The sequence below is a fragment of the Apus apus genome, chromosome 1, assembly GCF_020740795.1.
Source record: "Apus apus isolate bApuApu2 chromosome 1, bApuApu2.pri.cur, whole genome shotgun sequence".
NCBI lineage: Eukaryota > Metazoa > Chordata > Aves > Apodiformes > Apodidae > Apus > Apus apus.
The window spans coordinates 1,392,782-1,417,138 of NC_067282.1; the positions used below are offsets into that span (position 1 = coordinate 1,392,782).

The window sequence follows — 24,357 nt, forward strand, 5'->3', positions numbered from 1 at the left end:
TGCCCCACTGCAGAAAGTGATGCTGGATGATCCCAGTGGAACTGCTCCTCTCAGACCTTCTCTGAGGAGAAGGATCTGAGGGTCCTGGTAGATAGTAGATGATCCATGAGTCAGGAATGTGTCCTTGTGGCCAAGAGGGCCAGTGGAATCCTGGGCTGCATGAGGAAGAGTGTGGCCAGTAGTTCAAGAGAGGTCATTGTGCCCCTCTGCTCTGCCCTGGGGAGGCCACAGCTGGAGAACTGGGACCAGTTCTGGGCTCCCCAGTTCAAGAGAGACAAGGAACTGCTGGAGAGAGTCCAGGGGAGGGGAACAAGGATGCCTGGGGGGTTGGAGCATCTCCCTGATGAGGAAAGGCTGAGAGAGCTGGGACTGCTCAGCCTGGAGAAGAGAAGGCTGAGGGGAGACCTTCTGAATGCCTGGCAGTATCTCAGGGTGGGTGCAGGAGGATGGAGCCAGACTCTGCTCAGCAGTGCCCAGGGACAGGACGAGGGGCAACGGGCACAAGCTGGAACATGGGAAGTGCCCCTGAAAGATGAGGGAAAACTTCTTGCCTGTGAGGGGGACAGAGCCCTGGGACAGGCTGCCCAGGGAGGGTGTGGAGTCCCCTTCTCTGCAGATATTCCAGCCCCTGGATGCAGCCCTGGGGGATGTGCTCTGGGTGATCCTGCTTCAGCAAGGGAGTGGGACTGGATGGTCTCCAGAGGTCCCTTCCCACTCTGACCATTCTGTGATTCTCTGAAACACATCCCATTCACTCAGGTGCTTCTGTTTCAGACCTCCCAGGTTGGGTGGTGGGATTTCTGCTGGCAGAAATCTTTAGGGATCATTAAAACAATCAATCACAGACCAAAGTTTCGTCTGCTTGGATATCTGATTCTCCATGTAGAGGTTAACCAGGCCTTAATACTACTTGTTGGAAAGGGTAGGAAGAGCATCCTTTGCTTGTGACTTCTGAGTTTGTGGGAGGTAACTGAGAGTGAGCTGTTTATCCTGAAAGAAACTGTTCTGCACAAGCTGGGTCACCCTTTCTGGTCCACCCTAAAGGTGTTCTCACTGCTTAGATGTCTTTTGCTCCAAACCTCCTGAGTTTTGCTTGGCTTACCTGCAAAATCTTAGCAAGAGGCCAGCCAACCAGCAAAGATGAAGGCTGCCCTCTGCTCCTGCTCTTGGTGTGGTTCACCCTGAGTGAAGAGAAGTTCACTGGTGGTGATTGGTTTTCAAAGTCTAGTTTTCAAGTAGCTGCTGCTTATCTGCCATCTGCTTTCATCTTTGATGTCCTCCAGACTCTCATGCTACAGTCCTAGGTGCCACACTGGAAGTCAGTGATGCTCTTGCTCTTCTGTTGACCTCATGGTTCCCAAGACCCTTGGATCCACATGGAAAATTAAATGCTTTAGAGCCCCAAACTTTGTAATTGCCTCAATCAGAGAAGTGTTAGGAGATATGGATGGGAAGGAGCTTGGAGAAATCTAGAGTCCCCTCGGTCCATGCAGGTTCAGCAGCAGTGAGGAAAGGAAGATGGTAACTGGAACCAGTCTTGATTCCCCCTTCTCTCAGGGTTGTGTTTCCGTGGAATGTTTGCTGGTGTTTGAGCACCAAAATGATGACAAATTCTCCACCAGTTTATTTCTTCCCCCAGCCCTTCCCAAGGCACAGATAGCTGCCACCCACCGTGTGGCTTGCAAAGCTCAGCAGAAGGAGCCTTGTGCCAAGCAAGGGAATGAATTTCTTTCCGTCCCACTTCATGGAAATAACACAAGTTCTTGCCTTGTGTGATTTTCCTGCTGTTTTTTTCCATGTTTGTTAGAGACAAGGCAGGCAGCAAAACCCCCAGCAGTGCAACCACTGGTACTTGCAATGAGCCTGGTTATTTAGGACAGTGTTAGGACTGAAAATATTCAAGTATGTAAAAATGAACAGCTAAAATCACCCTGCTGCAGAGACACGAGGCACACCAATTAAAAATATATCAATTAAATATAATATGTGTCTTCATTAAAGCCTGGTACATGTTCCCTCCCAGGCATTGTGTCTTCCTGAGCTGGTTGTTTTGTTTTAACTTCCTTCATTCCAGCTTGGGTTTTGATTTTCCTGGAAGTAGGACACACGCTTTTTGCAGGGAGCTTGGCTGAGGCTTTTCACTGCATTTATTAATAGTGCAAGGGAGAAGAGAGCTGGGTGTCCATTCCTGCAGAGCCCTCAGAGAGCAGAGCAGATGATGCTAAAATCAGCCTTGGCAATGGAAGGGTCTCAGTGGGGTTGAGGTGGGACAGGGTGGAGGCTCCGATCCCCCATTCCTGCTTCCCCAGAGGATACGACGCTCTGCAGGTGGGGGGGAGCAGACATCAGCTTTCCCCACAAAAGTGCTCTGAATTGTCCTCTAGAGGTGCCCACCAACTATTTAAGGACATCCGTGGGTCCCCTGAGGTGGGTATCTTGGTTCCTGGTGGGATGAATATCCCTTAGATGCCTTGCAAGGCCTTCTAAGAACAAATCCTCCTGATGTTTTGGGGCACCTGAGCACACAGGAATGGGCCTCCCTGGGGAATGAAGCTTATTCCAAACTTTGTACAAGGCTCGAGGCTGAATCCATCACAAATAAGGTTGGCAGAGGGAAGCAGGAGATACATAATCCATGTATGCTGTGTTAGACCTGAGAGCACCTTCCAGTGCCTGAAGGGGCTCCAGGAAAGCTGGGGAGGGGCTTGGGACAAGGGCAGGGAGGGCTGGGAGCAGGGGGAAGGGTTTCCAGCTGGCAGAGGGAGCTGGAGCTGAGATGTGAGGGAGAAATTCTGGGCTGTGAGGGTGGGGAGAGCCTGGCCCAGGTTGGCCAGGGAAGCTGTGGCTGCCCCATCCCTGGCAGTGTTGAAGGGCAGGTTGGATGGGGCTTGGAGCAGCCTGGGCTGCTGGGAGGTGTCCCTGCCCATGCAGGGGGGTTGGAACATGATGATCTTGAAGGGTGATGGCAGCTAAAGAAGTCGTTCAGGTGGTGAGCAGTGAGCTGGAGTAACTGGCTGAGGCTTTTAAAAGATGGATGTGCTCCACTTGGAGGTGGTAGGGCTTAAAACAAGGTTGGTGGGAACCACCATTTGAGATTAACCTGGAACGAAAAGTTAGGATGGATCCATCGTTTCAGGGAGACAAAAAAAAGAGAAAACCAGAAAAAGACCTTGTAAGCCTTTCCCAGGGGCAGCAGCTTTGGGAAGGGGGCTGGTTGTAGGCATGTGTTGGGGACCTGCCTTCTCTGTAGAGGAGCTTCAGAAAGCCTTTGGTGTGATGGCAGTTGGCCATGTGGTTGGACACAGGACGAAGGTGTAGCCAGTGCTGGTTCATCAGACAAGAGCTGCAGTTAGAAAAGTTGGGAAATTTAAGACCCAAAAAAATGGCTGAATTCTGCTGGTCCCTTCTCACATCCCACGAGATTTGGCTCTTGAGATTCTTCTGGATCATCTTGCTTGGTTTTGTAAATGCTTTTCCATGAACTGGAAGACAGGGAGACCTGCCCAAAGCCACTTCTTCTGCTGACTGTCCTTTCCAGAATTTCTAAGGACCACCCAAGCAACCAGTACCTTGTCCACTGGTGGTGCCTGCTGTGCAAGCATCTCAGAGGGTTTTACTGGGAATAAAAGGCCTTGCACACCAGGCTCAGCCTGTTTGCCAGCTGGGAAACATGGGGCCCATGTTCCTGGTCCTTATGGATAGAGGTGACCTGTGACATCTATGGAGGAATGGTGGCTCTGCTGGCCACATCCTGGAGGTGTGGTTCTTCATGCAGGTCACTTGGCTCAGGAAATGAGTTGTTTGGAGTAGGTAACTGGTTTGCTGCAGTGCACTGTGCAAAGCATCCCTCCCTGGGGAGCAGGTGGGGTAGGAGTCACCATCCCTGGATGTGTTGAAGGGTGGTTTGGATGTGCTGTTGGTGGATGTGGTTTAGGGGAGAACTTTGTAGAGTAGGGATGATGGTTGGACTGGGTGATCCCAAGGGGCTTGTCCAACCTGAATGGTTCTGTGGTTCTATGAGAGGAACCGTGGGGTGAAACCCCTACAGATATTTGTCCTTTAAAGGGGGTGGGGGAAGAAAGAGGGCAGCAAAGTGGTTCAAATGCGGCCTAAAGGTGGGAGGTTGTACCTTCATTGCTGTGTGTGACACCTCTTCTCTGTCTCCACTCAAGCTACACTTCTGATGAAGCAAGCCTGGCCACAGACCTCCTCCTCCTGTGCCACGGAGGGCACCTTCCACCTCCCGGTGGACACCGGGACCGAGAACAGAACTTATCAGGCTTCTTCTGCAGCATTCAGTAAATAAACCTTTTCTTCTGGGGTTTTACATGGTTGGTTTGTGCCCGTTTGTCTCCCCTCCTGTGGGTTTCTTTTGGGGGAAGGGTTCTTTGGGATCAGCTGGTTTGCAACGGATGGGGTGATTCGTGTCCGTGTAGGTGTCTGTGTGTCCATCCCTGGTGAAGGTGTTGCAGGTTCTGGAGGTTCTTGCTGGCACCAGGTAGCAGATCCATCACCTGCTGCTGCCAGAGCTGCCTGCTGGGACTGTTGCAGTCCCTGGTGGGACTGTTGGAGTCCCTGGTGGGACTGTTGCATTGCTGCTGCAGTTCCCTGCTGGGGTGAAACGTTGAAAAGCTCTTGTTGACTTTTTCTTCTGAAGACAAAGTAGCATCCTTGCTCCTTTCTGTTTCCATGTGTTAAAACCATGAAGGCACATGAAAAGGAGAACACCAAGCCTCCCAGTGCTCCTTCAGAGGAGGATGTCACATGGAGAAGGGTGAAGGCCTCTCTTAGCTGAGCATTTGGTCCCCAGGAGTCACCTGAGGTTGGTGGCAGCTGTCTACCTGCAGTGGTTGAGTGCAGAAAAACCAAAGGGAGATTATTTCCCAGTCCCTGGAAAGTGAAAGAGAAAATTCCAAAAATAAAAGCCTATTTTCAAGGAACCCTGGGTGAAAATCCCACCTTTGAACCCAACCTGGCTGAGCGGAGGCAGGAGGAGGAGATGCTGCCGAGGGATGGAGGCCCAACAGGCTTTTCCAGGTGGAGCCTTGCAATCTCATCCCCAAATAGTGCCTCCAGGAGGGGTGATAAGCTCCCTGGTAAGGCTCTAGGTGTTTCCCCTGGTATGTGGGGTGTCCTCTGGCCCCTGCCTGCCTGCTCCTGCCTGCTCTTACCCTCCCAGTGCCTGCTAAAACCAGAGCATGGCCAGCACGGGGAGAGCTGCAAGCCTGAGGTGGGACCACTTTGGAGTTCAAAGTGGAAAATTAACCTTCCAAACACCCCTAGAAGTTGGAGAAACTCATAGATGGCAACAAAAATATAAGGGATCTGAAAGTGACACTCCAGGGGCCACTTTGCTGACAAGGCTGGGACCTCTGTGCCCGCACACACACGTGGGTTGAAGCGTTTGTCACCACTTCAGTGTCCCTCACCATGGGGAGGGACTTCTGACAAGGGTAGTGGTAGTGAGAGGGCAAGGAGGAGTGGATTGAAACTAGAGGAAGGGAGATTTAGGTGAGACATTAGGAAGAAATCCTGTGCTGTGAGGGTGGGGAGAGCCTGGCCCAGGTTGCCCAGAGAAGCTGTGGCTGCCCCATCCCTGGCAGTGTTGAAGGGCAGGTTGGATGGGGCTTGGAGCAGCCTGGGCTGCTGGGAGGTGTCCCTGCCCATGCAGGGGGGTTGGAACTGGATGATCTTGAAGGTCCCTTCCAACCCAAACCAGTCTGGGATTCTATGATTCTATGATCTGTCTGCTCCAGGCTCCCTTTTAGCTGCTAAATTAAAAATCATTTACGGAAGGAGATGAGAGGAAGCAATTGTGGTTTGGTTTGGTTTTTTGTTTGTTTGGTTTTTTTTTTTTTAAATGAAAATGATGAAGAATAAACCTAGTAAAAGCCTTTGGGAGACTTTATCTTTGCAAAGGGTTGTCCCTGCCACTCTTTGGGGTGGGGGCTGTACCCCCAGTGTGGGTGCTAAAGGAGGCTGGTAACGTGGTCCCTGGCCAGACCCATGTAGGTTGGTCTTGTTTTCAGGGAACTGACTTGGACACATTTAATTTGGAAATGTGATTTAATAGATAAAGGTTTGAGGTTGGATTTGCAACTATGCTTCAGGCTCATAACTGTGGTTGTCTTCTCCAGAGCTCTGCTGGGAGGTGCCATCTCAAAGAGAGCTCCGAAAAATCAGAAGTGTTTCAGGTTGGGCACCTCAAATTGGTTCTGTCCTGCAGCTTGATCTCATGTAGCCCAGGTTTTGTTCTTTTGACTGGCCCTTCTCTGGACGTCCCATGGTGGGAGAGTGATGAGAGCTTAATCATGAGCCTCAGCAAGGTGTCCAGTCTGGTTGGAGAAGAGCCAAGAAGAACCCTGGGAGATGAGTCCTTCCAGTCACAGGGTGAAAACTGTCCACCAGTATGGACTGGAGCTGTGCACTGAACGGGAATAAACAAGAATAAATATTCAATAGCTGCTCAGTTCCTCCCCACATCTGCACCAGTAAGACAGAAAAGGTGCTGAGGGCTCCACTGGGCTGTGAACCTTCAGTGAAGGACCATGGCAAGACATGCATGAGCTTGAAGGCTGCCCAAGGCCTGCCCAGATGCCTTCATCCTGGCCTTGCCTGCAGTGTGGGGTCACACCTTTGCCTTTTGGCTTTTTATCCTTTAAATATGTTTTTTCAAAGCTTGGTTTGTCCTGAGGGGTTTTGTTTTCTTTGCTTAGCTGCTCCAGGGGAGACCAGGGTGGGGTCATAAAGCTTAGCCCATGGTAGTGGGCAAGGTTGTGGATTTTAGGGTCCTTTCTGCCCCCCAGCCTCCTGTTTGCCTTTGGCTGGCTGGTTAGGGTTGTGGTGGCAGTGGCAATGATGTGCCAGGGAGGACTTAGGCAGGGACCATTGAAGACTGCCAGGCAGATGCCCATGCTGGTGTCCACCATCCCCTGTGATGTCCCCCACGCTCACCGCTCCAAAGTTGTTCCTCCAGCCACCTGAGTGCAAGGAAGATGGACAAACAATAAAGCCAGGAAAAAAGCTGGAGCAGGAGCCAAGCTGGAGGGTGATGGCAGAAGCAGGACCAGACATTGAGGCTCAACTAGGCCATGGAACCACTTAGGACCTCCTGGAGCTGCTTGCTTCTGCCCACAAGCCACTGTGGCATGAGTCCCAAGCTCTGCCCTGTGTTCTCCTTGGGGAAATCTGCCTTCTGCTCCCAGGGTTGGGAGTGCACCAAGTGCAGCCTCCTTAGACACAGCTTGAATTGACTGGAAAAATGCCAAGTCCATTTTCATAGCATTAAAAAAAAAAAAAAATCATCAAATCACAGAATGATTTGCTGTCCCTGGGTGTGTGGAAGGGTGGTTTGGATGTGCTGTTGGTGGAGATGGTTTAGGGGAGAACTTTGTAGAGCAGGGATGATGGTTGGACTGGATGATCCCAAGGGGCTTTTCCAGCCTGAATAGTTCTATGGTTCTATGATTCTGTTTGGGTTGGAAGTGACCTTCAAAGATAATCCAGTCCCACTCCTGCCATGGGCAGGGACACCTCCCAGCAGCCCAGGCTGCTCCAAGCCCCATCCAACCTGCCCTTCAACACTGCCAGGGATGGGGCAGCCACAGCTTCCCTGGGCAACCTGGGCCAGGGTCTCACCACCCTCATCATAAAACATTTCCTCCTAATGTCGAGTCAAAACCTAACTTGCTTCAGTTTCAGACCCTTGCCTGGAGGCTTCTCCAGGCTGAAGAACCCCAATTCCTTCAGCCTTCCTCCTTAAGAGACATGTTCCAGACCTGCGACCATATTTGTGGCCTCCTCTGGACCTGCCTTTCTTGCAGTGGGGACCCCAGAACTGCTGGGTGGGTCTTTCCAGAGGGGAGTAGAGGGAAAGAATCCCCTCCCTCAACCTGCTGGTCACGCTGCTGGTGGTGCAGCCCAGGACATGGTTGGCTTTCTGGGCTGGGAGCACACATTGCTGGCTCATGTCCAGTTTGTCACCCACCAGCATCCCCGAGCTCTTCTCTGCAGGCCTGTTCTCCATCCCTTCATCCCCCTGCCTGTAGGGGTGCTGGGAACTGCCCTGACCCAGGTGCAGGACCCTGCACTTGGCCTTGTTGAGCTTCATGAGGTTCACCTGGGCCCACTCCTCAAGCCTCTCCAGGTCCTTCTGGGTGGCATCCCATCCCTCAGGTGTGTCAACTGCCCTTCTCAGCTTGGTGCCATCTGCAAACTTGCTGAGAGGACACTCAGTCCCACTGTCTGTGTCACTGCTGAAGACACTGAACAGAACTTGTCCCAGTACCAACCCTTGAGAGACACCACTGGTTACTGGTTTCCACTTGAGCCGTTGACTGTAACCCTGGCCATCACCATCCAGCCAGTTCCTTGTCCATCTAAGGAGTCTTGCTAGTGGTGAATCCTTCACTTGGAAAGAAGAGGAGGTGATGAGACAAAATTCAGCCCAGAGCTTCCCCCCCTTCCCCACCAGCCTTCGTGTTACTAGGGCAAAATTTATCAGTGCAGTTCAGGGCACTTCTGTGTTACAGGATCAATAAACTTGAGGTCTCCAGAGTGGCACGAGGGATTTAATCAGCAATTTTAATAGAAGCTGGAGCTTAAAGGCTCACTGTGGCTTTTAAAATCCCAGCTGGCTGCTGAGCTGCCAAGTGGCAGAAACTCAGGCCGTGCCAACCTCCTAATTCTGATAAGGTGTTGGTCCTAACTAGGCTTTAACATGAGCTGTCAAACACTCTTTTCCTCCAGGAGCATCCACCACCTCATGTCATTAAAACTGGGACCACGAGTCGTTTTCTTACCTGCAAATTGTTCTGGTTTTTTCCCCAATTTGCAGCCATGGGAGGTGACATCTGCCTGGCCTAAAATGTTTCGTAACTTTTTTAATGTCGTTGCTAAATTGCCCAGGATGCAGCAGTTGGGAAACCACAGCCACAGGCTGTGGGAGCATTCAGGGTGGTGGAACCCCCCAACCTTGAGCTGGTCCACATCTTCACTGGGTAAACCTCTGGCTGGACGGCCAGGCCCAGAGGGTTGGGGTAATTGGGGTCAGGTCTAGTTGGGGCTGGTCAGCAGAGCTGTCCCTCAGGGCTCAGGGTTGGGGCCAGTCTTGGTCAATGTCTTTGTCAATGATCAGGAGGAGGGGATTGAGGGCACCCTCAGTCTGCAGGTGACACCAAACTGGGTGGGAGTGTTGATCTGCTCGAGGGCAGGGAGGCTCTGCAGAGGGACCTGGACAGGCTGGATCCATGGGCCAAGACCATGGGATGAGGTTCAACAAGGCCAAGTGTTGGGTCCTGCACTTTGGTCACAACAACCCCCAGCAGCGCTACAGGCTTGGGGAGGAGTGGCTGGAGAGCTGCCCAGCAGAGAGGGACCTGGGGGTGCTGACTGACAGCCAGATGAACATGAGCCAGTGTGTGCCCAGGTGGCCAAGAAGGCCAACACCATCCTGGCTTATACCAGGAATAGTGTGACCAGCAGGAGCAGGGAGGTGATCCTGCCCCTCTGCTCAGCCTTGATGAGGCTGCACCTTGAGCATTGTGTTCAGTTCTGGGCCCCTCACTGCAGAGAGGACATTGAGGGGCTGGAGCAGGTCCAGAGAAGAGCCACCAAGCTGGGGAAGGGTCTAGAGAACCAGCCATATGAGAAACAGCTGAGGGAACTGCGGATGTTTAGTTTGGAGAAGAGGAGGCTGAGGGGAGACCTCATTGTCCTCTACAACTACCTGAAGGGAGGTTGTAGGGAGGTGGGAGTTGGGCTCTTCTCCCGAGGGGATAATGACAGGACCAGAGGAAATGGCCTGAAGTTGAGTCGGGGGAGGTTCAGGTTGGATATTGGGAAGAATTTCCTTACTGAAAGAGTGGTCAGGCCCTGGCACAGGCTGCCCAGGGAGGTGGTGGAGTCACCATCCCTGGAGGTGTTCAAGAGACGTGTAGATGTAGCACTTCAGGGTGTGCTCCAGTGGCTGAGGTTGTGGGGCTTTCTGGTGGGTGTTTTCTGGTGGAGTGTGTGTGGTTGTTGGTGTTTGGTTTTTTTGTTGTGTTGATGGTTGGACTCGGTGATCTCAGAGGTCCTTTCCAACCATGACAGTTCTGTGATTCTGTGATCTCCAGACACCCAGCAGAAGTGCAGTGTGATGCTCAGACCTGGCAGCCTCCAAGGGCTTTGTTTGACAAAAATGAATCTCATAATCATAGAATGTGGGGGGTTCAAAGAGACCTCTGGAGATCGAGTCCAACCCCCCTGCCAGAGCAGGATCACCTCAGGCAGGTCACACAGGAACCTGTCCAGATGGGTCTTGAAAGTCTCCAGAGAAGGAGACTCCACAGCCTCTCTGGGCAGCCTGTCCCAGGGCTCTGTCACCCTCACAGGAAAGAAGTTTCTCCTCATGTTGAGGTGGAACTCCCTGTGTTGTCACTTGGTGACATTTCCCCTCATCCTGTCACAGGCACCACTGAACAGAGACTGGCCCCTTCTTGACACCCACCCTGCAGATATATTTATAGACATTAATCAGGTCCCCTCTCAGTCTTCTCTTCCCCAGACTAACCAGCCCCAGGTCGCTCAGCCTTTCCCCATCAGACAGATGTTCCAGCCTCTTCATCATCCCTGTAGCCTCCCTTGGACTCTCTCTAGTTTATCCCTGTCCCTTGAACTGGGGAGCCCAGAACTGAACACAAGACTCCAGGTGGGGTCTCACTAGGGCAGAGGGGGAGGAGAACCTCCCTTGACCTGCTGCACATACTGTTCTTAATGCATTCCAGGATACTATTGGCTCTCTTGACCACGAGGGCACATTGCTGCCCCATGGATCACTTGTTGTCCAGCAGGACTCCATGGAGTTCAGAAGAGTAAAAAAAAACAAACCCATAAGACTGAAAAACAGGTTTGATAGGTTTGTAAGTGACATTGTTGGGTTCCTGGAGGACCTCATGATGGAGAAGTCTCCACTTCTGCTGCTGTGTTGAACGTGGACGTTTTGAACCTGCATTTCCTCTCACTGCTTCCATCTCATTTAAAAATAGTTCATCTCCTGCTAACGTGAGTCAGAAAAAGAGTCACAGTTATTCTGCTGGTTAATTAGCACATTTTTTTCCAATCAGCAGTGGTCAGGAGGTGGTGAGATGCTGGAGTTCCTCGAAAGCTTCTTGGTATCTCTGCACTCTGGCAGAGAGCGTGGGATGTCAGCAGACTGGAAATCTTGGCCTTCATTAATGGCTGCCTTGAACACTGAGTAAATGAGTTCATTATATTTGAGTGTTTAGATGTCTTCTAGCAAGGCTTGACTTCTCCTCTCCATCCTCCACAGTCTTCAGGGCTTATTTGCTCCAGGGATGAGTTCTCCCAGCCCTCCTGTGAGAGCTGGCCACCATTTCTCACCAGCCATCCCACCCCACGTGCTTCTCCTTGCTCATGTGAGCATGTTTTTTACCATTCCCATGTTTTTTTAACCACCCATCAAGCTGTGACCAACACCTTGTTGCCTTCATGACCTTCCAGGGTGTCCCATGGCAGCAGCTCAGCTTTTAGTCTACCCTAAAAAAAAGCCCAACAAACCTTGAAGGGCAACTTGAAGTATTCCTGAGGATTTTCCTCCAGTTTAGCACTTCAGTAATAATGTTGCAGGGTCAACCCCATGGAGCCTTCCTTGGAAATGCCTCTAAATGTTGGGAATTCAGGCCCTACATGTCCTTGGTGCAGGGATCCCTGGTTCTCAGGGCTGATTGCTCCTCCTTGAGATGCTGTGTTTGCCATCAGGTCTTCTGGTTCTTTGCTGCTGGGGAAGAAAAATGAGATTCTGCTTAAAATTGGACTTGCCTAAAGCCACCCCTTCCTTTTGGAGAACAAAGTTGGTGGAGGGTATGGAGGTCAACACCATGTTCTTCACAAGCCAATGGATAAGGAGGTACCTTGGAAGGATGCAGAAGAGTGGAGATCCTTCCAGGGTGTCCTCACTCCATGGAAAGCCTTTAAAAAAAAAGACAAACATGATCAGTCTTGCAATAGAGGATCTTGAGCTGGTATCACTGGGTCTTCCTGGAAAAAAATACAATTTGAGAAGCACCAGAGGGCTCAGAACTTGATGCAAAAAGCAGCAAAACCCCCATGTGACCCCCAGAGCCAGCAGGTCAGCTGAAACCACCTTAGCTTTTAGGTTATTTTTTCTTCTTTTAGGTTTATTTTGGGGGACAAATGATGTTTTGGAAATTAATTTTCTTTAGTTCCTCATGTACTCAGCATCTCCTAAACGCTGCAAGAGAAATGAAGGTTTCTTTAGATCTTTGATGAGGGGTGAATCTGGGACTTGCCTGCTCCAACAAAAGAAGCTGGTGGGATGGTGGGTTGCAGAGCAAATGGCTTCTCTTAATGGCAATAAAGCAGATTTGCTGCTTTTCTCACTAGTGCAAGTAGCCTCTGAGGAGTGGGATGGGGATGAAGGTGCTTGAACATCAGTTGGGGTTGCCTCTCCTACCTTCAAGGTGAGCTGGTGGTCACAGCCCTCCTTTGCAGGCGGGGGAGGGTGCTCAGCACTGTCCATCTGGGTGAAATACTTCAAGGCATCCATCATTTTCACCTTTATATTAAGGTTTGGACCATCTGTGTTGCTGCTTCCCTGGTCGTTGCTTGGAGACATGGGAAGGGGGCAGCAAAACTGGGCCATGAAATCAGATCCCCCAGGGATTAAATTCCACTTTTTGCCCATCACACACTGAGCAAAAAAAGGTGAAAAGACAAAAAATGTGGGGAGGAAAAGGAAAAACATAAAATCATAGAATTGTTTTGGTTGGAAAAGATCTCTAAGATCATCCAGGCCAACCCTTCCCCCAGCCCTGCCAAGGCCACCCCTGCCCCATGTCCCTCAGCACCATCTCCAGGGCTTGGAAACCCCTCCAGGGATGGGGACTCCCCCCCTGCCCTGGGCAGCCTGGGCCAGGGCCTGACAACCCTTGCCAGGAAGGAATTGTTCCCAAGATCCAAACCTCAGTTAGCCAGGGGCTGGATGCTGGACTCAGAGGTCTTGGCTGGGTGAGTTTTAGATGCTGGTGCATCTCAGTGTGTCTCCTCCATGCTGAGCGATGCCCAGCGAGCAGCTGGTGCACCATCAATGCTGGCTCAGGATGCTCATGTGCTGGATGGACCAGGTTGGATGGGGCTAGGAGGGTGGTGAGACCCTGGCCCAGGTTGCCCAGAGAAGCTGTGGCTGCCCCATCCCTGGCAGTGTTGAAGGGCAGGTTGGATGGGGCTTGGAGCAGCCTGGGCTGCTGGGAGGGGTCCCTGCCCATGCAGGGGGGTCAGAACTAGATGATCTGTGGGGTCACTTCCAACCCAAAGCAGCCTGTGATTCTATCACTAGCTCTGTGGCTGTAAATCCTCACCCTAACTTGCTCTGCTCTTCTCTCTGCCAGGGTACACTGCGGGGACACCCTACAAGGTCCCACCGACCCAGAGTAACAACGCGCCTCCTCCCTACTCGCCGTCTCCGAATCCCTACCAAACTGCCATGTACCCCATCAGAAGTGCCTACCCACAGCAGAACCTGTACACCCAGGTGGGTACCTCACCAGCCTCCAGGACAGCTCCTGGCCTCACCCAACCCGAGGTTCCTGCAAGGCTTCCTCCTTGACAGAGTGACAGAGCCCTGGGACAGGCTGCCCAGAGAAGTTGAGGAGTCTCCTTCTCTGGAGACATTCCAAACCTGTCTGTGTTCCTGTGGGATTTCCTATAAAGTCAGGCTGAGAAAGTTGGGGGTGTTCAGCCTGGAGAAGAGAAGGCTCCAAGGAGATCTTAGAGCACTTTCCAGTGCCTGAAGGGGCTCCAGGAAAGCTGGGGAGGGGCTTGGGACAAGGGCAGGGAGGGATGGGATGAGGGGGAATGACTTTAAATGGAGGGGAGATTTAGGTTAGACATTAGGAAGACATTGTATCCTCTGAGGGTGGGGAGAGCCTGGCCCAGGTTGCCCAGAGAAGCTGTGGCTGCCCCATCCCTGGCAGTGTTGAAGGGCAGGTTGGATGGGGCTTGGAGTAACATGGTCTGGTGGGAGGTGTCCCTGCTCATGCAGGGGGTTGGAACTAGATGATCTTGCTGGTTTTGTCTGCTGTCACCTCTCCTTCCATTAAGCCATAAGCCATGGTGATCCCAACCCATCCTTGCACACTGGTTCCCCTGATCCCACCTGCAGCAGGAGGTTGGCATCCACTAGCAGTGCCCACCAGCAAGTGGGAAATCCTAAATTTCTTCTGGAAAGTGCCAAAGGGCAACTCTTTAAGGGAAGGAAAATCCCTTTTTTCAGGAATTGCCCTAATCATGCCTTGTGTTAAATGTCTGGTGAGGAGCAGCTGAGGGAGCTGGAGGTGTCCAGGCTGGAGCAAAGGAGGCTGAGGGGAGACCTGCTGGCTCTGCAGCTCCTGAGAGGAGGTTGGAGCCAGGGGGGTCGGGCTCTGCTCCCCAGGAACAAGCGACAGGACCAGAGGGAACGGCCTCAAGTTGTGCCAGGGGAGGCTGAGGTTGGATCTGGGGAACAATTCCTTCCTGGCAAGGGTTGTCAGGGCCTGGCCCAGGCTGCCCAGGGCAGGGGGGGAGTCCCCATCCCTGGAGGGGTTTCCAAGCCCTGGAGATGGTGCTGAGGGACATGGGGCAGGGGTGGCCTTCGCAGGGCTGGGTTAATGGTTGGAGTGGGTGATCCTAGAGGTCTTTTCCAACCGAAACAATCCTGTGTTTCTATGAAGTCTCCAAGGGAAGGTCTGTCACAGCAGAGCCACTCTGAGCTCCCAGTACACGCTGGGTTTGGGAACCTCCCAAGTCCCACTGGGTGCAGGGGTAGGTGCAGGGCTGTGCTGCTGGCAGGACCCACCCCGAGGTCATCCCTAGGGTGACCCAACCTCCTTCCCTAGCAGGATCTGCAGCCGCTGTGCCTCCTTGCTGCCCGCGCGGCTGCTGGAACCGCAGACCTGCCAGTTGCCTCCAAACAAAACATGGGCTTCAACTCACTCCTTTGGCTCGTGCTCACAGTTGAAGGACCAGGATCATGTGCTGGTTTTTTTTCCCCTCTTCTCCAACAGGGAGCTTATTACACCCAGCCAGTGTACGCAGCCCAGCCTCACGTCATCCATCACACCACTGTGGTTCAACCCAACAGCATCCCCTCGGCCATCTACCCGGCCCCGGTCGCTGCGCCCAGGACCAACGGTGTGGCCATGGGCATGGTCGCTGGGACCACCATGGCAATGTCAGCAGGTAAGAAGGAAAGAAAAAAAAATCCATGTTTCATCTCTCAGGGTTAGGGGCGGGGGGGGGGGGGGGATGGATCCAAACAACCTGTGCAGACTTGTCCTGGATGCAGAGCTCTCCGTGCGCGTCCCGCCGGCTGCCCGGGTCGCGGCTCCGTCTGCTCGTCTTGCTGGCTTCCACCTCTTTGCAGGCAAAAATCAAGGAATTTGCTGCTGATCCTGATCTAATTCAGTTTTTAGGAGAGCAGAGGAGACCTTTTGTTTGGCTCACTCTAGAGGGATGCACCCCTGCACCCTTAAATGTATTATTCTTTCCTCTCACTGTTCCACAAGTATAGGAAGAAACAGGTTTGTCCCTCTTTAAATCCTGTTTTATTTCTATCCTCAGGTGCCTGTTTTTAGGCTTCTGATGTCCTTGCTGTAACATGAACCTTGATTTATGCATCCCAGATCCTCTGCATTTTTGGGCATGATTGCTTCAAACCACAATTAATTGAGACCACTTTAAGGACATGGGCTGGCTTTGTGTTTTTTTTTTCCAAAGCCTGTGTTCCTGTAATTCACAATTCTTAGGACTGTATCTTGAATTCTGCCAAGAAATGCATCATCCATCCTTTTGCATCTGCCTTAGCTGTGAAACAGGACCCTGGTATGAGGCACAATCCCTGTTGCAAGCAGAGATATTGCAACCTGGGCATGGCAAGAACTATTCTGAGAAGTTTTACTGTTGCTTATACTGAAAATTAATGCCCGTGGGATGTCTTAAAATTTCCAGAGTAGCATTTGTAGAGATACCCAGAAATGGAGAGTACAGTTGCTTTGAGCATCCAGATACTCCCAGAACAGAGTGGTTTGGGGCTGTATTCCCCCTCCCTACATCTGCTGAAGGCACCATGCAAATTTTCACCTAAAATCCCTCTGGGTCTCTGCTGCAAGGCTAAAAGAAAAGAGGCTGCTCTGGGAAAGTCCCTCTGGGAGGGGATCATTCCTTCTGCTGCATCCCAAAGCTCTCGGCTCTCTGGCTTTCAATGAAGCAAAAGAGCTCCATGGCCCCTGGGAGACAAATGGCAAAGCTCTTCTTAATTTTCCCATGGAAGGTCTGGGTTTTTTTTTTCCTCATCATTTACAACCCTCATCCCTTCCAGTTGGTGCCTCAGATGGTGCAGATCGCTGCGATGAGCTGCCCTTGCAGTTTGTCCTGGTGACTTCAGGAGGTGATAGATGTCAGCAGGCTGGTGGCTAGTTCTGCTGCTGGTCTTTAGGGACAAGGAAAATTAGAGAAAGAGGAGTTTGAGGCTGAAAGCAGCATGGAAAGCATGCTGGAGCTTCAGGAGGAGTTTATTCCATTCATGGTGTTGCCTGATACCAACCGCGTGAGTCAAACGCCTTCGAGTCTCACGGGCAGAATCGATTTGGGGAGAGTAAGGACAAAAAAGGCAGCTGATCCTGGGCCTGCCCTTCCAACATGGGGTCTGCAGCATCGTACCCAGGGAGCTCTCCTCCTTCCTAAAGATTTCTCTGGGTCGTTGCAGGAACCTTGTTGACCACCCCCCAACACACTGCCATCGGAGCACACCCGGTTTCCGTGCCAACGTACAGGGCTCAAGGAACCCCCACCTACAGCTACGTACCTCCACACTGGTAAACCCACTGGCCAAGTCATGTAAGTGCTACCTTTGCTTTGTCCTTGGGTGATTGATCAGCCACCACCGAGCAGTGCCACCACTTCTCTCCTTCCTACAAAGCTGCTGAATCCCTTTGGGTGATGGTCTGGCTCCAAAAGAGCCACTAGCACAGCTCCGCGGCACCTTGTCCCGGGAAGGTGTTAGCACAGCAGCGTGTTCCTTGTCCCTGCCCATGGCAGGGGGCTGGAACTAGATGGTTGTTAAGGTCCCTCCAACCAAACTGTTCTGTGTGATTCTGACATCTCGCTGTTGGGTGCCTGCAAGGCTTCACCAGTGACCTCAGTGGCATCAAGCTGCCCTGAGTGCAGTCGGGCAGGGTGAGGGTGGAAATGTTCATGCTTTAAGCTTTTAATGCTCTTTCATAAATTCACAGACTAGTTTGGGTTGGAAGAGACCTTAAATATCACCAATGTCCAACCCTGCTGCCATGAGCAGGAACACCTCCCACCAGCCCAGGTTGCTCCAAGCCCCATCCAACCTGCCCTTCAACACTTCCAGGGATGGGGCAGCCACAGCTTCTCTGGACCAGTGTCTCACCACCCTCACAGCAAAGAATTCCTTCCTAATATCTAGTCTAAAACTCCCCTCTTCCAGCTTGAAACCCTTCCCCCTTGTCCTACTGCTCCACGCCCTGATAAAAAGTCCCTCCCCAGCTTTCCTATCACTTGAATGTTTTTTTTTCCCCTCCTAAAACATGCTGGGGCATCATTCTGTTCATTCACACTGTGGCTGCAGGCAGCTGCCTGCAACCACCTGCAGGTTCCTGTCGTGCTCAGGATCCCAGAAATCCCAGGAAAAGCCCTCCACGTGATGCTGGAGCCCTTGGTCCATCATCCCCAATTAACTGGCAACACAATGTCTTGGGATCCCATGAGGAGGCAACAAAGATCTCCTGCAGCCCAGGGGGTTTATCTGAGAAGCTCTCCTTGCTGCCTACGTTGTCCTGGGTTAATCCTGCCCGGGACAAATTGCTGGGCAATTAGCAGAGAGGCCAGCCCTCCTCAGTGTTCATAAATACGTTCAGGGCAGTGTCAGGAGGATGGAGCCAGGCTTTGTTCAGTGATGTCCAGTGACAGGACAAGGGGCAATGGGTGCAAACTGGAGCACAGGAGGTTCCATGGCAATATCAGGAGGAACTTCTTTCCTGTGAGAGTGACAGAGCCCTGGGCCAGGCTGCCCAGAGAGGCTGTGGAGTCTCCTTCTCTGGAGACATTCCAACCCTCCTGGACACGTTCCTGTGTGATGTGCTCTGGGTGACCCTGCTCTGGCAGGGGGGTTGGGCTGGGTGATCTTCCCAGGTCCCTTCCAACCCCAAGATTCTGTGATTCTGTGATCCCAGCTGCAGAGGTTTAATCCTGTGTTGATGCCACCAGTGAGCAGCTGCCTTCTCAGCTCCATGCCCAAGATGAAGCCAGTAGAGCATTCCAAGGGGGGGTTAAATCCCAGGTAGAGTCATCGAATCACAGAATCATTTTGAGTTGAAAAAGACCTTTAAGATCATCCAGGCCAACCATTGACCCAGCCCTGCCAAGGCCACCCCTGCCCCATGTCCCTCAGCACCATCTCCAGGGCTTGGAAACCCCTCCAGGGATGGGGACTCCCCCCCTGCCCTGGGCAGCCTGGGCCAGGCCCTGACAACCCTTGCCAGGAAGGAATTGTTCCCCAGATCCAACCTCAGCCTCCCCTGGCACAACTTGAGGCCGTTCCCTCTGGTCCTGTCGCTTGTTCCTGGGGAGCAGAGCCCGACCCCCCCTGGCTCCAACCTCCTCTCAGGCAGCTGCAGAGCCAGCAGGTCTCCCCTCAGCCTCCTTTGCTCCAGCCTGGACACCCCCAGCTCCCTCAGCTGCTCCTCATCAGACTTGTGCTCCAGACCCTTCCTCAGTTCAACGTCCTTCTTCTCATAAGGGTCCCAAAAATGACCCCAGGATTTGAGGTGTCTCCTCACCAGTGCTGAACACAGGGACATGGTCCCTGTCCTGGTCCTGCTGGCCACACTCATGCTGACACAAGCCAGGATGCTGGTGGCCTTCTTGGCCACCTGGGCACACGCTGCCTCATGTTCAGCTGCTGTCAATCAACATCCCCAGGTCTTTTTCCAGCAGGCACTTTCCAGCCACTCTTCCCCAAGCCTGGAGCTTGCCTGGAGATGGTGTGACCCAAGTGCAGGACCCAGCACTTGGCCTTGTTGAACCTCACACAACTGGCCTCAGCTCACAGATCCAGCCTTTCCAGGTCCCTCTGCAAAGCCTTCCTGCCCTCGGGCAGATCAACACTCCCACCCAACTTGGTGTGCAGAAGAGAGGAGAACAGCCCTGTCTGGCCCTCTCCTGTGGAGCCAGGCTGGGAGAGTTGGCCTGGAGAAGAGAAGGCTCCAGGGAGACCTGAGAGCACCTTCCAGTGCCTGAAGGGGCTCCAGGAAAGCTGGGGAGGGGCTTGGGACAAGGGCAGGGAGGGAGAGGACAAGGTTTCAAACTAGAAGAGGGGAGATTTAGTTTGGATATCAGGAAGAAGTTGTTTCCTCTGAGGGTGGGGAGAGCCTGGCCCAGGTTGCCCAGGGAAGCTGTGGCTGCCCCATCCCTGGCAGTGTTGAAGGGCAGGTTGGATGGGGCTTGGAGCAGCCTGGGCTGCTGGGAGGTGTCCCTGCCCATGGCAGGGGGGTTGGAACTGGATGATCTTTGTGATCCCTTCCAACCCAAACCACTCTAAGATTCCACGCCCCTGCACCACTTGCTTTTAACTCCTTCTTTTGATTCCATTTCCTCTCTTCCAGATCCAGAGTCCCACATTGTATGCAACTCCACAAGTCTTACATCGGTGCCGTGGCCGTCGTGCTGCAGCACCTGGTCTGTTTGCAAGAACAAAAGGAAAAACAACAACAACAACAACAACAACAGAAGTGCAAGGGTCACTTTATGCATCCTTTAGTGGTTTTTGTAAAAGCTGCTTTTTCTAATCTTCAGCCTCTTTTATTTTTTTTTTTTTTTTGGTTGTTCCTCTCCCCCCCAACCCACATAAATTGTGTGACACGTTTCCTGACACTGAGCAATAGCAAAGTCCTCTCCTTGGTCCTGTCATTGGAAAGCTCAGAATATTCACTTGTCCAAGCGTTGCCCAGAGATCCCCCCCCACCACCCCCACCCACCACTTCTCATCCCTTGGGGTTCTTTTTGTTGTTTCATTATTATTCATTTTTGTTGTTGTTCTGTTGTCCTTGACGAGAGCCTAGATTGGTTGGGGGGGGGGTGGTTTTTTTGGCTAGTAGGAGTGGTTGATGTTCAGGGTACGACGTGAAAAGCACAGCGCCGGTAGGTTTGGGTTGGGCCTTTTTTGTTGCGCTTTTTGTTTTGGTTTAGTTGATTAATATAAATTATTTAATCTTCCATAACAATATTGCAAGAAAATTGGTGTCTTCCAGATAGCTGTCGTGATAGGTGATACATGCATTATCTGCTGTGGAATTCTTAACTCATCCCTTCTTTTGTAGGAGTAAGAGAATATAAATATAATTAGCGACGTAACGCGCTTGTCTTAGGAAGTAGGAGGACTGGTCACCTTTGGGTCTTTGGCCTTTTTTTTCCAACCAGGCAAATGGGTCTTACTTGATGGGAAGAGTCTGGTGGAGACGTGTGCCCAGGTAGCATCTTGTAGCTCTTGGGAAAATGAGATGCTCCCCATGGGCCAAATCCCGAGGTTGCGTGAGGGAGAAGTTCCTTCCTTGCATGACCAGAGTTGTGCTGGGTGGCTGGTGAAGGAGGCAAGGAGATGTCCAAGGGTTGGTCTGAAGAGCTTTTTGAGGTCCAAGGGGTTAGACTGACGAGCTTCTCCAAGTCCAGAGGTTGGTCTGAAGAGCTTCACCATTTTCAGGGGTTGGTCTGAAGAGCTTCTCCAAGTCCAAAGGTTGGTCTGAAGAGCTTCTCTAGGTTCAGGGGTTGGTCTGAAGAGCTTCACTAGGTTCAGGGGTTGGTCTGAAGAGCTTCTCCCAGTCCAGAGGTTGGTCTGAAGAGCTTCTCTAGGTTCAGGGGTTGGTCTGAAGAGCTTCACCAGGTTCAGGGGTTGGTCTGAAGAGCTTCTCTAGGTTCAGGAGTTGGTCTGAAGAGCTTCTCCAGGTCCAAGGAGTTGGTCTGAAGAGCCTCTCCAGAGTCTGGTGGTGTGTGGAAAGGGGGCAGCTGGCTGATGGTGAAGAATCTTCAAGACAGCGTGAAGGGGAAGACAGGTGGCTTCACCTTGCACCCATGTCATTGCCCCTCCATCCTTTGGGTTACAGCTGAGCTTGGAGACGTCCAGGAGAAACTTTCATCCAAGCACAAATCCCAGCACTGTTGAGAAAGGCCAGAGAGGGGGGTGATGTCCAGCTGCTCTGCTTGGCAAGTGGGGAGAGGAGGAAGCAATAGCAATAAACATGGCACCTTCCTCATGGGGAGGCACCTGAGAAAAGCTGAGAACAAGGCAGTTGATCCACAGTTGATGTGCACCAGGCTGGGGGACAACAATCACCCAGAGGCTGTGGGCATTGTGGTAATTCCTTGGGGGTTTTGGCTTCCTCAGGGGCAGCAGGACATGAAGCCAACTGTGGCTGGTGACATCCCACCCCAGGGAGTCCCAAGTGGAGCAATAAGTTGTTTCAAGAGCAGCAGAGTTGGCTTTTGTGGCCAACTGAAACTTTTAACTCCTTGTCACCAAACCCAGCACAGAAACAAGGGGGGGGGGGGGAGGGGTTTGTTTTGTTGTTTGTTTGTTTGTGGATATTTTTCTCCCTAAGGCAGAAACATTGTTGGGTTTTGATGTGTCCCTCAAGTGTGCCAAAAGGGTTACATTTGCCCAGAGGTGTGTTTGCAACATCTCTTGGGCTCCGAGATTGTCACAATGGAACCATGTCCAGAGCCTTTAAGGAGGTCAGGTGAGGAGATGTGGATGGGAATCCCTGCTGGGATGGGTTTCTCACCACCATGTGTGGAGTCAGTGCCCAGATGTTTCTGATGGTTGCTCTGCTTTGGTCATGCCATTGCATCTGTAGGTGAAGGTGAGGGCAGTGGAGACCAACACTGGAAGCTCACCTTGACCAGGACACGGTGTTGTAGAGGATAGACTGGAGGGTCTTTCAGAAAAGCAAGGTGAGCAGTTGTCAGCACCTGGGTGAGACCTATTTGCTCCTGATGGTGTTCCAGCTTGGCTTCTGCTGCTGTTGGGAGGAGCTACTGGAGCTCCTCCCCTGAAGCATGGTCCAAATGGGGAGAAACAAGCTTAGGGACCCAAGAGGACTTTTCCTTCTGCTGGTTGGTCCCAGATGGTTTGTCAGGTTGGGTGTTGGCACCAGCACTTCCATGTGGGGCTCACAGGGTTGGTTCTGCTGGTTTTAAAGGAACTCTAGCAAAGCTCTGGTTGACCTTCCCAAACTCAAGGGGAATGAAGTGGGTGTAGACTGAACACCAGTGCTGTGGGGTGGGGAAGGTCACAGGATCACAAGAGCTGAAGGCTGCTCAAATACCCTTTTTTGCTCTCACTGTGGACTTCATTTTATGTGTTGGGAGCATCAAAACACGTAGGATGGAGCCAAGCTCCAGCAGATCTAACACCACTACAACTTGCAGGGCCCAAAGAGCTTTGTTTAGCACAGCCTGGGCTCTGCAGAGGACCTTTCCCAGTGGACAGCATCCTACCACTGGCACCCTTCACCCTTGAAGAATGACTTTGGCCCATGGTTAGGATGGAGATGCTCAGTTTTTTTCCTGAAAGGAAACACTAAAGGTGGGGCAGAAAGCTCCAGGAGCCGAGCATGGAGGAACCATAACGAGATCTGACATGGGGTGGTTTAGTTTTCATTCCTTCACTTGGATGAACAGCAGGTCTGAAGCTCCTCATCCTGTTGTGACCAGGCACAAATGCTCATTGACTCAGCTAAGGTGTGAAGAGGGGAAGTAGTCACCATCTGTTGGGCAAGAGGCTTTGGTGAACACGTCTGGCACCTGGTGTTGGGTTTAGGCTTAGACCACTGTAGGGCTCCAGGGCCACCACATGGCTCTGGGGCCACCACACAGCTCCAGGCTTGGGTAGTGTGCTGGTTTTGGCTTCATGGGGTCATGGTGGTGAGGCCATGCTCCCTTTCACCACGTGGGGCTTGATGCTCCCCAGCTTAGGCCAGCAATGACCTGCAGCCCTGTCCCCTTTCCCTGTGGAGGGACATGGCTTTTCAGATAGATGGAAGGATGGGAGGGAAACCCACGGTCCCAAGGCCTTTCCTTGGCCAAGTCATGGCTTAAGTGAAGGTCCTGGGGAGGTGGCAGCCCGGTGAGGGACTCCCTTGGTGGGGGGACACTGATGGGTGCCGCCAGCTTCTCAGATATTCCACTCCAGCAAAGCTTTGCCAGTGAAGGAAAAGGGTTTTTCCCATGGTGAAGGATCACACGGGGCATCAGTGGGAAGAGCAGGAGGGGTCAAACCACCCAAAGGTCTTGGAGATGAAAATTCCAGCTAAAAAGGAAGGAAAAATACCTCTCAAACCACTGCTGGGACCATTAACCCCTCCCTGCCCTTGGCTTTGCTTTAGAGCTGTAATGTGAGGGGTGGGGGTGGGAGGAGAAGGTGGATTCCTAGTGGTGGTGGCCGCCAATCCCAAGGAACCCCCATGGAGCCTGTTCCCATCCTGCTTCCAAGTGGCAGGACCCTCCGGGCGTGGGTTTGTTCCTGGAGTTGATGAATATTCATAACCCAGTCCAGCTTTTTTGCAGTTTCAGGCTGGAAATACCATGAAGTGTTATTTCAAGGGGTTGTTTTGGTGGTGGTGGTTTGTTTGTTTGTTTTTAAAAAAACCAACAACAACAATGGATGTTTCCAGGGCATCCCATGGAATATGGTCCTCCCCAAAGAGACAACCCCAGCTCCTGCTTCCCAGCAGACAATTCCCACCAGGGATTCGGGATTACGCGTGAAATCAGGTCTTGCTTTCTTATGAAAGAGGAAGGAAAACCACATTGGAAGGTTTTGATTGTCCACCCCAAAACAGCAATAAGAGCTGCTGCATATCCCCAAATCCAGGTTTTTTGGGGTGGTTTGATGTTTGGGTTGGTTTTGGGGTTGTTTTTTTTTAATTGTCAATATTTTCCGACCCTCCGACGTTCCCGAAACGCTGCGACCCTTGGCCCGTCTTGCTGTGAGCACCAGGCTGGCTCCCAAGCCCATCAGGCTTCCAGTGGGATCATGCTCTGGGTGTTTCCTCTGCCACATGCTAACATTCCCACAGGAAAAAGGAAATAAAAGGAAAATGCAGAGCTTGGGAGGGAGGAGAGTTCGGGAAAGGTGCTTTTTTTTCCAGCGTCTTGCGCGGTGCCACTTCTAGATCCAGTGGTAACTGGGTGAAAGAACCTGGTTTAGGGAGGTTTCCAAAGCAGGAATAGCACAAGATGTGGTTTAACAGCAGTAATTCCCAGTTGGAAATGGCTCCATCG

At 52.1% G+C, this 24,357-nt stretch overlaps 1 protein-coding gene across 4 annotated transcripts in view; it reads left to right on the forward strand.

The window, feature by feature from the left end:
- Positions 1-24,207, forward strand: part of FAM168A (family with sequence similarity 168 member A) — a 227,080-nt gene extending 202,873 nt beyond the window's left edge. For 3 of the 4 annotated variants that reach the window (XM_051608793.1, XM_051608794.1, XM_051608795.1), the window contains exons 5-9: positions 4,173-4,298; positions 13,410-13,552; positions 15,063-15,237; positions 16,763-16,893; positions 19,686-24,207. In XM_051608793.1, the coding sequence (XP_051464753.1) occupies positions 4,173-4,298; positions 13,410-13,552; positions 15,063-15,237; positions 16,763-16,875 (557 nt within the window). In that variant the 3' untranslated portion in view covers positions 16,876-16,893; positions 19,686-24,207. The remainder of the gene's footprint in view (positions 1-4,172; positions 4,299-13,409; positions 13,553-15,062; positions 15,238-16,762; positions 16,894-19,685) is intronic. The other variant, XM_051608796.1, reaches the window with a different exon arrangement.
- The last annotated feature ends 150 nt before the right edge of the window (positions 24,208-24,357 follow it).